The sequence below is a fragment of the Apium graveolens genome, chromosome 9 (genome assembly GCF_009905375.1).
Source record: "Apium graveolens cultivar Ventura chromosome 9, ASM990537v1, whole genome shotgun sequence".
NCBI classification, from domain to species: Eukaryota; Viridiplantae; Streptophyta; class Magnoliopsida; order Apiales; family Apiaceae; genus Apium; species Apium graveolens.
The window spans coordinates 38,096,410-38,110,297 of NC_133655.1; the positions used below are offsets into that span (position 1 = coordinate 38,096,410).

General features: G+C 36.9%; 1 protein-coding gene across 2 annotated transcripts; it reads left to right on the top strand.

The window, feature by feature from the left end:
* The first annotated feature begins 412 nt into the window (after nt 1-412).
* On the top strand, nt 413-13,262 carry LOC141683430 (formin-like protein 20). 2 transcript variants are annotated; one of them, XM_074488149.1, is made up of 17 exons: nt 413-818; nt 1,571-2,277; nt 2,362-2,583; nt 2,677-4,949; nt 5,173-5,302; nt 5,814-5,885; nt 7,786-7,884; nt 8,052-8,093; nt 8,617-8,697; nt 8,794-8,844; nt 8,959-9,040; nt 9,165-9,259; nt 10,218-10,289; nt 10,375-10,491; nt 11,288-11,356; nt 11,447-11,513; nt 12,418-13,262. In XM_074488149.1, the coding sequence occupies exons 1-17, from the start codon at nt 746-748 to the stop codon at nt 12,420-12,422; spliced, it is 4,257 nt and encodes a 1,418-aa protein (XP_074344250.1). In that variant the 5' UTR covers nt 413-745; the 3' UTR covers nt 12,423-13,262. The 2 variants fall into 2 exon arrangements, with proteins under 2 accessions (XP_074344250.1, XP_074344249.1); XM_074488148.1 differs by having other exon boundaries at nt 414-818; nt 12,353-13,262.
* The last annotated feature ends 626 nt before the right edge of the window (nt 13,263-13,888 follow it).

The following is a 13,888-nucleotide window of genomic DNA, read 5'->3' on the forward strand; positions in this document are numbered from 1 at the left end:
TAAACCATAATTTCCTTATTCTTGTTTTGCAAAAATTACTAATCCAAAATCGCGCAAATCATTTTACTTATAGAATCGGATATTTTAAATGTCAATAACAAACTGTCAGAATTTTTTATAAATGCGACATCTTAACAGAATTTTTTATTCATTTTAAAAAGGAAAACCCCCAGTAAACTCGAATCTTACCTGTCCAATTATGTTTGATATTCATACTTACCTAATTTTGTCTTTGGTCAATTTAAAATACGGGGACCATTTTTTTAACCCCTAATTTTCTTTAATCACATACACTCAGTAAACATAACCCCCAAATTTAGGTGTATTTTATACCGTTAACGTATTTCTTAATTCTTACATAACATTTCTCCTAATATACAGAGAACACAGCCTTGTATAAATACACACAAATATATATATACACGTATAAACACAGACGACAAACTTTGAACTTTCTCTCTCCAAATTCTTACATTTGCCACGTGTACAACTCGTTGATAAATCTATAGCAAGAGCTAATCTAGCCCACTTGCAGAACCGGTTTCACAACTCAGCCCGACCCGAATAACACCAATTGGACTCCAATTGATTTGTTACTACGCATTGTTGTGTTTGCTTGTGTTTGAATTCTCATAATTCAATTATTAGATCCATTTCTGCACGGTTTTGAAAAAAAATTTAGTTGGATCTGATCGGAGAAGAGGAAGCAGAGAGGAGTAGAAGCAGCGCCATCTAAGAGTGTTAGATGGCGCTGTTCAGGCGGTTCTTTTATCGTAAACCGCCCGACCGCCTTCTCGAGATCTCCGAAAGAGTTTACGGTATGGTTAACTGGGTTTTTAACTTGTTTTTGTATGTTTATGTGATGTGCTATTGTAATTCTAACTGATTTTGGTTTTAAGTTGCTTAATTTGTTGGAATTCTGATTTTTCGATGTAACTGTGTTTGTTAGAGTTGCGTTCGTGCTTGTTTTGTAGGAATGGGTAAGTTATTGCTTGTTTAGGTTTTTGAATTGTGCTACATTTTTATGTAGAGTCACGGTATGGTGAACTGGATTTTTAACTTGTTTTTGTATGTTTATGTGGTGTGCTATTGCAATTTTAAGTAATTTTGGTTTTGAAGTAGCTTAATGTGTTGAAATTGTGATTTTTCGATGTAATTGTGTTTGTTAGAGTTGCGTTCATGCTTGTTTTGTGGGAATGCATTAATTTTTGCATTGTGCTACATTTTACTGAATGGGCTATTATTAGGTGTTAGATTTAGTTCCTTGTTATGTACCCTAGCTTTCGTAAGAAGTTCAAAGTTATGAGCAGTACGGATATTTATAGTTCAGTGATGATTGAATTTTAACTAAGCGAGTGTGAAAATGTTGTTATGTTAGAATGCACCATTTCAAATTTTATGCAACAAAGGCTGTAGGATGAATTTTTAAGTTAAGATATCTGCAGTGATAGATATTTTGGAGGTTAGGAAAATGCTTATTATTCTTCGAGCTTCGAATGCTTTTTAGATTCAGTTGAATTCTAATATGTTTGACTATAGGTTGACTTGTATATTTTTTGTGCTCTTGCAGTGTTTGATTGCTGCTTCTCGACCAGTGTTTTGAAAGAAGATGAATATAAATTGTATATGGGTGGAATTGTAGCTCAGCTACAGGACTACTACCAAGATGCTTCTTTTATGGTTTTTAACTTTAGAGAAGGGGAAACTAGGAGCCAAGTTTCAGATTTGTTGTCTCAGTATGATATGACAGTCATGGAGTATCCTCGAGAATACGAGGGATGTCCACTTTTATCATTAGAAATGATTCACCACTTCTTGAGATCTAGCGAGAGCTGGTTATCTTTGGAAGGACAACAAAATGTGCTGTTGATGCACTGTGAAAGAGGAGGTTGGCCTGTGCTTGCTTTTATGCTTGCAGGCCTGCTCTTATATCGCAAACAGTACACTGGTGAGCAGAAGACCCTTGAAATGGTATACAAACAAGCTCCAAAAGAACTTATTCATCTTTTGTCTCCTGTAAATCCCCAGCCTTCCCAGCTGAGATACCTTCAGTACATTTCCCAAAGAAGTTTGGGTTCCGGCTGGCCACCTTCAGACACACCTCTTGCTCTGGATTGTATTATTCTAAGAGTTCTCCCCTTGTTTGGTGGGGGTAAAGGTTGCAGACCAGTAGTGCGTGTTTATGGGCAGGACCCGTCTTCTACGACAGCCAATAGAAGTTCAAAGCTCTTGTTTTCTTCTTTAAAAACTACAAAGCATACTCGATTCTACTCCCAGGTAACCTAAAAACTAAAAAATCTTAGACACAAAGGATGTTCTATTGAGGTTTGAACTTAAAGTGTGGTTTCTTCTTAATTGCAGGAAGAATGTCTGCTAGTCAAATTAGATTTTCATCGCCAAGTTCAAGGTGATGTTATCATTGAGTGCGTTCATTTAGAGGATGACTTGGTAGGAGAAGAATTGATTTTCAGAGTCATGTTCCACACAGCATTTATCCGGTCAAACGTATTGATGTTGAATCGTGACGAAGTTGATGTTCTGTGGGATGTGAAGGTCCAGTTCCCTAAAGAGTTCAAGGCAGAGGTGGGGTCTTTGCTTATTTGAATTGATGCTCTTTTGTATTTTGGTATGTTTATTATTGACATAAAAGTTGATCTTGTTCTGTATCATATGTAGGTACTGTTTTCGGATGTCAATGCTGTATCAATCATCACCAATGATGTGTCTGGCGAAGATGGGAATGAAACAGAAGGTGCTTCACCCGAAGAGTTCTTTGAGGTAGAAGAAATATTTAGCAGCATTGACACACAAGTTGGGAAGGGGGACCAAGACACTCATGTATCTGAAGAAAATAGTGTTAATCGGAGAAATAAACCAAGTGACAAGAATGATTTAATAATTTGGAAAGAAGATCTAGAACCTCATGCGTTTCTGGACTGTGCATCAGACGACGGAACTCCAAGGCATGACGGTAATCGTAACATATATGATAAAATTGACACTAAGGTTGACGAGTTTATCCATGACACGTCCTTTACCACAGAATCTAAAATAGTGACAGGTGATATGTCAAGGTCTACAGAAACTGAGATAAACCTTACTGATGTCAGTGGCACCTCAGATAACAAAGAAAATGAACATGAAAAGAAGGATGGTCCTATGAAGATGCTTGATAGACAGATTTCACATCAAAAGATTAGTGTGAGGGTGGCTGCTGGTGCCCGCAGCATATCTGATGCAATGAGTAATGAACAGGAAGGGAATTCCTATCCTGTGGAGATGCTAGAAAGGCAGAGTTCACAGCGGAAGTTGAGTGCTGATGTACCAAGACATAACTATGATAATTCTAACCCTCCTGCAACGAAAAAAGTTCCCTCTATAAGTTCAAAACAAGTTGCAGATTCAGTGAGTTCCAAACAAACAATCAAACAGCAAGATTCTCAAGGCAGTATTTCAAAGCAGGCTAAGCCGAACAAAATATCTAGGTGGATCCCTTCTAACAAAGGTCCTTACACCAATTCAATGCACGTGGCATATCCACCAACAAGGTATAATAGTGCACCCCCTATGCTAGCGCTCGCAAAGGATACTCATTTTAAAGGCAATACAAAGGCTCGTTCTTCGGAACTGACAAGTAGCCCCGAATCAATCTTTGAAGTAGATTCCAAGACAACTGCATATAGTCTACCGGTTAAGGCCACTTCCCCGGTATTAGATTCCTTACCACCAGATGTGGCTTCCCTGGCTCCGCCTCCACTTACAAGCTTAGGGAAAACTGTAGCTCAGTCAAACCGCCGACCACCTCCTCCTCCTCCACCGCTACCACTTTCTTCTCGAGTTTCACCTCCACCTCCTCCACCCCCACCTCCTTTTTCTCGAGTGTTACCTCCACCTCCTCCACCCCCGCCTCCTTTTTCTCGGGTATCACCTTCAGCTCCTCCAACCCCACCCCCACCTCTTTTTTCTCGAGGATCATCCAATTCATCCCAAATTCCTATGTCTCAGACTTCATCCCCGCCGCCGCCGCCACCACCTCCACCACCTCCACCACCTCCACCACCTCCACCTTTTTCTCGAGCTCCACCTCCTCCTCCCACGCCTCCTTTTTCTAGAGCTCAATACTTGCCTCCACCACCTCCTTTAGCTCAAGCTCCACCTCCACCTCCGCCACCGCCTTTCACTCGGAATCCACCCCCTCCACCACCGCCTTGTACTCGAATTCCTCCCCCACCCCCTCCTCCTCCGATGCATGGATCCTCACCTCCACCTCCGCCTCCTCCGCCTAATCGTGGGGCCCCATCTCCACCGCCACCACCTATGCGTGGACCACCTCCAGCACCTCCACCTCCTATGCGTGGACCGCCTCCACCACCTCCGCCTCCAATGCATGGAGGACCGCCTCCACCACCTCCACCTCCAATGCCTGGAGGACCGCCTCCACCACCTCCTCCTCCTGCTTTGGCTGGTCGATCACCACCACCTCCTCCAGCACACGAAGGCCCCCCGCCGCCACCTCCCCCGCTAAGAGGGCCGCCTCCACCACCTCCTCCTGGAGCACGCGGACCTCCTCCACCACCTCCTCCTGGAGCACGCGGACCTCCTCCACCGCCTCCTCCTGGAGCACGTGGACCTCCTCCACCACCTCCTCCTGGAGCACGTGGACCTCCTCCGCCACCTCCTCCTGGCGCACGAGGACCTCCTCCGCCACCTGGACCACCTAGACCTCCAGGTGGTGGCCCTCCGCCCCCTCCATCATTTGGTGCAAAAGGACCAACAGCTGATGGTCGAGGCTTGACTGCTGGAAGAGGACGTGGGCTTCCTCGTCCAGGAGGCACGCCTGCTTTAGCACCCCGAAGATCTACCTTAAAACCTCTGCACTGGAGCAAGGTCACCAGGGCACTGCAAGGAAGCTTATGGGAAGAGCTTCAAAGGAATGGTGATCTTCAAAGGTAACAATGTTCTTACTGCTTCAGTCATCTTGTTTCTGTTTACTTGTGTCTTTTCCATGAACACCTTTCTTTAATTTCAAGTTACTTGCTGTTACAATGACATGTTCTAGTTCTGTTATATTAGTTTTCTAATTAAAGGTGCATTCTTTTGCATGTAGCTTAAATTTGTTTTTTGAATCTATTAATAATGTACACTTAACCAAAATTCCACCTTCAAAACTAGTTCGCCAGAATTTGATGTGTCAGAAATAGAGTCCCTTTTTTCTGCTACACTCCCAAAGTCGAGCAGGACAGGTGGCAAGTCAGATGACAGGAGGAAGTCTCTTGGATCTAAGCCTGACAAAGTTCACCTGGTAATACTTGCAATTCTTTGCATGCATGTGTGATTGCTGGTATCTGTATGCACATTCATATTATTATTTATTTCTATCTCCATTGTGTTTATATATTTATGCCACCGAGAAAAAAAATACTCTTTTTCATAAACGTCACTCTTCATGTGGATTTAGTGTATATTACTGCTGTAGCCTTCTTTAAAAACTTTATTAAGCAATTCTCGTCCTCAATTCCCGAGTTCTATTTTTCACCTTTTTACCAACAACTTTCACTCAAATGTGTTTACATGGTCTGAAATTTCATGTTGATGTCTCCTACCACCTCAATGGATACTTTGAAGATCATTTTATGGAATTGCTAATTGTATTCCTTGTACATGATAATTATTATTTGTGATAGTTTGGGGAATCTTTTTTTTTTTTGTTTTGAACTAAAATCATTTAAACCTCGTACTTTTTTCTATTACGATTTTTATTTATTTCTGTTTATCTATCTCTCTACTATTTAATATTCTCTAAATCTCTGTAGGTTGATCTTAGGCGTGCAAACAACACTGAAATTATGCTCACAAAGGTCAAAATGCCACTTCCTGACATGATGGTATGCTTAACTTTATGGTTTCTTTGCTATGTATTAATGTTTTTGCCTATCATATGCAGTAATAGTTTTTCTTTCTCCCTTGGGCATAAGGTGTTTTAAAAGCACCCTTTAATCAGTTCTAGATAAGCTTGATATGTTTTTTTCGAATGATAGAAACCTGATTTTTTGGATGTAAAAAACTAAGATAATCCTTGAGATATCAATCCCTGGTGAATGCTCTGTATGCTAGCAATTGAACATATATTTTGTGACTGTAGGATACTATCCCAATGTCATTTTTCCAGTATACAAACACGTCCTGTATTTATATCTTCCGAACCTGACGAGGATAACAAAACATAAAGCCAAATAGCTTTTAATATTTTTATTTTACCATACTATACAAATTTTGTAAAGAACTGCAAGTCCTATTCTCAATCTCCCCTTTAATATACTCGAACATATAAAACATACGAGGAGACCAATGTTTATGTTTGTAATATATGGTGTCTGAATGCATGTGCTGCCTGAGCTGTTTATCTTCATATTTCATGTTGAAGTAACATGTTCGTAGGATCTCTCAGGAACTAGTATGTTATACGCCAAGTTCTGTTGGTCAAGCAATAGCTAAAGTGCAACAATCTAAGAAACTGGATAATCTTATTGTAAAAGATGACCTGAAAATTAAATGGTCATTAGCATAATAGTTTTATAATAAGCAAATTTAAGGCACTGACCAGTGGCCAGCTCGGCCAATTAGTTTCATAAGTGTGCTAATAATTATTAGGAATATGTTAAAGCGGACGGTCCTTGCTAATTGAGTCGTTACAAGTTCGGTCTAAAATTAGGTTATAGGTTCATTTAGGCCGTTTTACCAGTCTTTATTCTGTGTGTGCGATGTCACATATTGTAGTTTTCCTCTGATTTTAATCTTTATAGTTATAGTATGTGAAAAGCTTGATTACTGATAATGTCAAACTCTAAAATGGAGGAAACCTGTAGTAGTGGTATCATCCATAACATGAAGTGGAAACATCTTTGTTTATTCCTCTTTGGCTTATTTGTTGTTCTCCATAGCTTATGAGTTCCTCTAGTTTGCTGCTAAAAGTTTTCATTTTTCTTCACTTTACTTTTACCATCAAGAACTCATCTCATTTAACGAGTTTTTGCTTATCCATTATTTGTTCATATCTTCATCCAGGTGCATTACTGAAATGAGTTAAATTGTTTAATATTCAACAATCTATGTGTTATCTAGTGTGATAGCTCATTTCTAGTTTTGCCGTTGAAAATGTTCACTTGTCAAAAATAAAAAAAGCTATTCTCCAAATGGTGTAAGATGTTAGGATATCTGATTTTGTTTAGATGGTATGTTTTTACTGCATTTTTTGTCCTCAGTGTCCAGGGCAGTAGTGGCTTGTAACTCCGCTGCTTTCATGGTAGCTGGCAATATAGAAGCTTATTATGTGATTTGTGTGGTAGAATTAATGGTATTCTGGAATGGAATACTAAATCGTGGATCTGTACCATTTTTAATTGTTTTTTTTTGGATCAGCAGGAACTTGATTGTAAAATGAAGATTGCTTGAAGCCTCAACCTCCTAAAATTTGATAACTTAAGTGGTCTTAATAAATGATTCACACAAAAAAAAATCAGATAATGAATGTAATAAGGATATGTACTTAATTTATTTGGGTTTTGTTTGGTGAGAAGTAGCAATTAACTTTTCTTTATACTTCTGAATACCAAGTAGTTGGGTTTTACACATTTGGAAAGAAGGCAGATTTTGAGATAGGTATAAGATCTAATAGTACATGGCTTTAGTTGTTTCTACATGTCCTGTATAATCCATTGTTATTGTGCTTCCAGCTTCTTTTATTATTCACTTGCATATAACAGAAATTATGCATTAATTTCACAGGCTGCTGCTTTAGCGATGGATGAATCAATTTTAGATGCTGATCAAGTAGAAAATCTTATAAAATTTTGTCCTGTTAAAGAAGAGATGGAACTCCTTAAGGTGAAGCTGTGGCTTATATATGTGTGTGTATGTCTGTGTTGTGTTGCATATTATGCCATCGCCTTGCACATAAAAATATCTTATATAGATGAGGGGTACAATATGCTGCTTGATGCTTTTCTCTCATCTCTTTCCTATTAAATATCTGATTCTATTACATTCTGCAGAATTACACAGGCGACAAAGAGAATTTGGGAAAGTGTGAACAGGTCTGATAAAAACTCATTTAGTCATTCTGCGGTTTTCCTTGATGTTGCTTATTAAAGTTTGATTGCTTTGCTGTTTTAGATGTTATAAACTAAAATTTTGTAACTAGGAGCCTTGACACAAATTTTGTTGTCCCTTCTAATAACTTAGCCTTGATCCAATTTGGGTTGGATATTGACTGGATATTTTAACCACCCTATTTTAAAGCATTGACAGTTTTACATTTTATGCATTTTTTTACTTTCTGGAATGTATTTCAGCCATCTTACTTGGCCTCTTTAAAAGACATGTAGCTTAAGAAAAGAATCATTTAATCACTGTAGATTGTCACTTTTGATAATGTATGATATTATCTGTTAGTTTTATCCTCTCGTTTTGTAAAATAGAGTAATGTAGATATCATCTATTAATAAAGTACCTCGACTATAAAAAATGTAGCCAATTGAACTGGGTTAGGCTTAGAATCAATATTATGATATAGTGCAGTGTATTCTATCTGATTTTGCATATACATAAATATTACAGTTTTTCTTGGAGCTGATGAAGGTCCCTCGAGTGGAATCGAAATTGAGGGTTTTTCTTTTCAAAATTCAGTTTAATTGCCAGGTTTGATGATAAAATTATTTTAAAACTCTGCTAAGTGTTTTAATCAAATATCTGAAGTTAGGATTCTTGGATTTATGAATACCACTTCTATTGCAGATTTCAGATTTCACGAAGAGTTTAAAATCTGTTCTTGCTGCCTGTGATGAGGTTAGTCGATAATAATGATCGGTGAAGCATTCCGTGTCAATAATAATGACCAGTGAACCATACTGTTTGTTGTCTTCTTTTAGGCCTAATGTAGAATTTAATATATATAATTAGGTTCGGAATTCCTACAAGTTGAAGGAAATTATGAAGAAAATATTATATTTGGGAAATACATTAAATCAAGGAACCGCCAGGGGTAAGAGTCCTTTCATCATTTTTTAATCAACTCAAGTTTCTGTTGGGGCAGATGACACTGTTCTAGTGCTATGTATCGTATCTTATGAATTAAAGCAACATGTCTCAAATGTCAAATGTCACAGGTTCTGCAGTAGGATTCAAATTAGACAGCCTATTGAAACTTGCCGATACCCGTGCCACTAACAACAAGATGACACTAATGCATTATCTTTGCAAGGTATGGATAGTACCATCTATTTCGTGTTCTGTGCAATTTTTTAGGTTTTTTGGCAGCAAGTTCTTTCTGTGCACAGGCTCAAATGACTAACATGTTGGGACAGCTCTTGGTGCTGTGCTACAGTATGAATATATGTTTTTTATATAACAAACCATCCATTAATACTCATAATTATCTCCAATTTCTTCGCCTTCAAGTATTCTCCACCTCCTTTGACTTTTTCTTCTAGAATTCTCTATTTATTAAATTTCATACAAACAAAATAAAACAATATAATTAATTTTTTTAATAAAATAACAAAAATAAACATAAAATATAAAATATATACTAAAAGGGCGCCGATCCACATCAATCGATTGTCTGCAAACCATCTGTCTGGAAAATTTTGCGGATAGGAAAAAATTTAAAACCTAAAATTAAGCATGGGTAGAGTAACATGGCCCCTTGCATTTACATCAATTTCCCGTGTTAAACTTATTTGCGGAAATTTTTTCGCTAACACATGGTTACAACAATCGCTTGTCAGGGACCAGAGCCCTTATTAAAATATGGACCTATCTAATTACTCGAAATATTTAATCATTACTATTATAATGAAAAGAAATCCAGCACTAAACCCCACACTAGTTAAGTTGCATTATCAATTTTGGGATTCCAGTACCTTTCCAAGGAAGTTGCTCTTTATGGGTAATCCGATTGAGACTAGGCGCTTATATGTCCACAAGATAATCGGGTTCACAATATTATTTGCTTGCGTGATAATGTGACTCTTTAATCATTATCATGTTATGTAAAATTATTGGCTTCTTTTATACTGATGGTACTTAAAAAATACCAGTAAATGATAGGTTGGTTGTTTTTTACTACTTCAATGGCGGTCCTTTGCCTTGGATGTTATATATAGGAACCATATTTTATTTTCTTAGGAACATGTGTTTGATCTATTTCTACTTGTCAGGTTCTTGCTTCCAAGTCCCCGACTCTACTAGACTTTCACAAGGATCTATTAAGCCTTGAACCTGCATCGAAGGTTCCTTTCTATCCATTTCACACAGCCAATATTGAATGCTTTTTTAAGACTTAGCCTTTAAAAAGATATTCCTTCGCTCTTGCAGATACAATTAAAGTCTTTAGCAGAAGAAATGCAAGCTATTATCAAGGGATTAGAAAAAGTAAAGCAGGAGTTGAGTGCATCCGAAAATGATGGCCCTGTCTCAGAAGTATTTCATAAGGTATCCATGACCGGGAATATCTTTTGAAATTCTTAATGAAGTACGTCCATGTTTGAAAAACTAACATGAAATTGACAGGACTGCATTACCCCCTTTCCACAAAAGGTCCTGTCAATGGCCTCACAGGAGAGATTTGTACCCAAACTGACGTAGTTGACTGAAGAAACTTTTAGCATTATATCTTTGCTTACACAACTATATATAAAGTACAAATGCTGAAGTTTTCTTACTTTATTATTATACTGTAAATGAATATCTCCAAGTAATTTGTTGCTTATCTGTGTACGTAGTGGAAGCATTAGTTTTAGTTTATCATCTTTTTAGAACTTGACGATGGTCTAGTTTTACTGGCGGAGGTGATAAGGAACACATGAAAATTGAACCAGCATACCTGTGGTATGCAGAACAAATGATCTTTCAGTTATGCCTAGAATATAATCGGTGGGTTCTTACAGAGTAATTGTTCTAATGAAGAACTCTTGAACAGAATCACATTCACATCCACTTGTTTTGTTCGATAAATTTCATTAGCTACAAGGAATTCAGCTGAAGCTTTAAATTCAAGTGAATCTTTATGATATATATTTTTTATTTTAAATTTAATACCTCTGATCCAAATTGATATGCATTTATACATTATAAGATATTCATGGCATTTGAGTTTTTTCATTGGCTGTGGTTAGCTAACTTGTCAAATTTGTTCTTAATGCAATTTTTTTATTTACTGTGCAATTACTCTAAATATCTTGCATTGTTCTATAAACTACCATAATACAAGGGTATTTTTCCATTTTAGACACTGAAGGAATTTGTCGGGGTTGCTGAAACTGAGGTTGCTTCTCTAACAAATTTGTATTCTGTGGTGGTAAAACTCTAGACATCAAACCATCACTTACTTCTATACTAAAATAATGACATCTTGGTTCTATTTACATTATTTTTTGTTGGCTGGCAGGGTAGAAATGCAGATGCATTGGCACTGTATTTTGGCGAGGACCCGGCACGTTGCCCGTTTGAACAAGGTAAATAAACCCTTGAATTTATGATATCTGACAATTTTGTGTTATGTTACAAAATGTCTAAATGCTTTAGTTGACTACTGTAAGTTGACAATTGCTGTAAAGTGGTACAGTATTTTCTTAATTTCTTCCCATCTGAACTTGAATATCTTTTTATAAAGCTCTCTAGGCTCTTTTGAATAACTAAATTGAATCTATACACGTGAGCCAAATGTAGCAATGCTGATTAATTTTCAGGTTTATTAATTTTATGAGGATCTTTGGAATAATTAGCGGCCATTTGGCATTGGTTTCCATTTGGCATTGGTTTCCCTTCTTCTCAGCTAACATTTGGAAACACCACAACTGCTTTCAGGAATAGCTACAATTTTTAGCTTTTGCTTAGAATAGCTTCCACAACTTATGGGGAAATCTGATATTAATTTTAATTTAAATAGATCTAACCTTCAACTTTATTTCCAAAAAACTTTTTCCAAAAACTTGAGCCTTCTCCCTACAACGCCCAAACTGCAGGTTGGCCACAAAATTGTCAAACTAGTTTCTAGCAAAACCTTAAGCCGATTGGGATATTGCACATATAAGCTCTGTTCTTTCTTGTGCTCTTTGTGAAATTTTCTTGGCCTTTAGCCAGGTTTGCTACTTTCTTTGTTCTTTTATTATTGTGATACTCATGATATAAAGTTTATCTTTTTTTCCTCTCTACCCCCAATGTAATATAATGCTAGCTTGTGTTATAAATCTAGTTTTTTTAGTTCTGACTAATTATTTATTTTTATGTATTCTTATAAGTGTTCATAGTTGATTTTGTTTTGTTTCTTATAATCATCAATTGATTTATGTAGTTACCGCGACACTTTTAAACTTTGTGAGGTTGTTCAAGAAAGCTCACGATGAGAACTGCAAACAGGCTGAACTTGAGAAGAAGAAAGCTCAAAAGGAGATTGAAATGGAGAAGGCAAAGGGGATTAATCTAACAAAGAAGGGTGGAAAATAGTACGCGTCATTACCTTCACGGGACTTTTTCTGTGTGGTCTTAAGCTGTTGATTTGTAAAGTCACTGTGATCTGCTTCAGTAACAGACCAAAGACCTCCCTCGTCAAGAAAACAAGGTGAATATGTCACTCTTGTGGGCCTGTGATCCTGGCTGACTCAGCTCGCCGCACGGTCGACAAATTTGATGCTTGCATATGGTTAATTGTTACTTATCCCTTTATCTGTGAGCATTTAAGTGTACCGTTTTCTAAGATGGGAGGTCCAGGGGATCTATCCAAGGACTATTTGCTATTCATTGGATTAAGACATCTTTCTGATAGCAAAATTGGCTTCATCACGCTTTTGGGGAGCAAGGATGAAGGCAGATGGTTTGGGGGAGAGAGCAAATGACAATAAGCCGGTGCACCATAAACCATGTACAAAGCTCTAACCTGATTGAAGAAAAACTGATTCTTTTCTTGTAGCATAGAGGTGTAGGTTCTTGTTTACCCAATTGGATTTTGTCGGAACCTACTTAAAGAGTTGTATATATTATAGTCAGATTTAGAATAGTAAATCAGAAAATAGGATACTTAGTCTGACATGTACTCAAATCGATAATATCATATAGGCTGAGCGATTCTTTTGTAATTGTTCGGACTATACCCGGCAATTCGTTCGTGTCGTATACTTTCGTGTCGTCTACTTTCGTGTCGTGTATTTTCATGTTTCGTATACTTGAATTCCAAACATAAAACCGGCATGTTTAGCATTCGTGTATATTCGTGTTCGTGTACTTTCGTTTCTTGTCGTGTATGTCGTGTTAATTGAATATTTAATATATATTAAATTTAATATTAATATAAATTAAAATATAAGTTTTTAGGTTAAAAAAATATAAAATATTTGAAATATATATATTTAGATCTCAATTCTATACAATATAATGAAATCAAATAATATATTAAAAATAAATATGCATATATTTATTATAATTCTACATATATTTATAAAAAATATTAAAATTTAATTACAATATTTATTTATGTCATATACTTCGTGTTGTGTACTCGAAGGTTAAATACAAAACCGACACTAAATTTCGACCGTGTACTTTCGTGTTTGTGTACTTTCGTGTCGTGTACTAAAAATGTAAACACAAATACTAAATTTTCGTGTCGTTTCGTATCGTGTAAGTAGTGTCGTGTCCAAAATTGTCGGGTCTAGTTCAGACAAACTAATGAAAAAAGTTTGTCTTTTTTACTCCTATTTAAGTAAAGCAATCTAATGAGCATTACCAACCAATGGTAAAATTAAGACACACAAATAAATATTTCTAAACCAAACTAAAAATATTCGGTTATCCCACAAAAAGTAGGGTATGAAGAAAATTATGACCGCAAAAA

Bases quoted from the DNA above. Each gene is read 5' to 3' on its own strand.
- LOC141683430 (XM_074488148.1), top strand. From the start codon at position 746: ATGGCGCTGTTCAGGCGGTTCTTTTATCGTAAACCGCCCGACCGCCTT. The intron at 9,260-10,217 runs GTATGGATAGTA...TCTACTTGTCAG, and splicing joins TAATGCATTATCTTTGCAAG to GTTCTTGCTTCCAAGTCCCC. The intron at 11,514-12,352 runs GTAAATAAACCC...TGATTTATGTAG, and splicing joins ACGTTGCCCGTTTGAACAAG to TTACCGCGACACTTTTAAAC.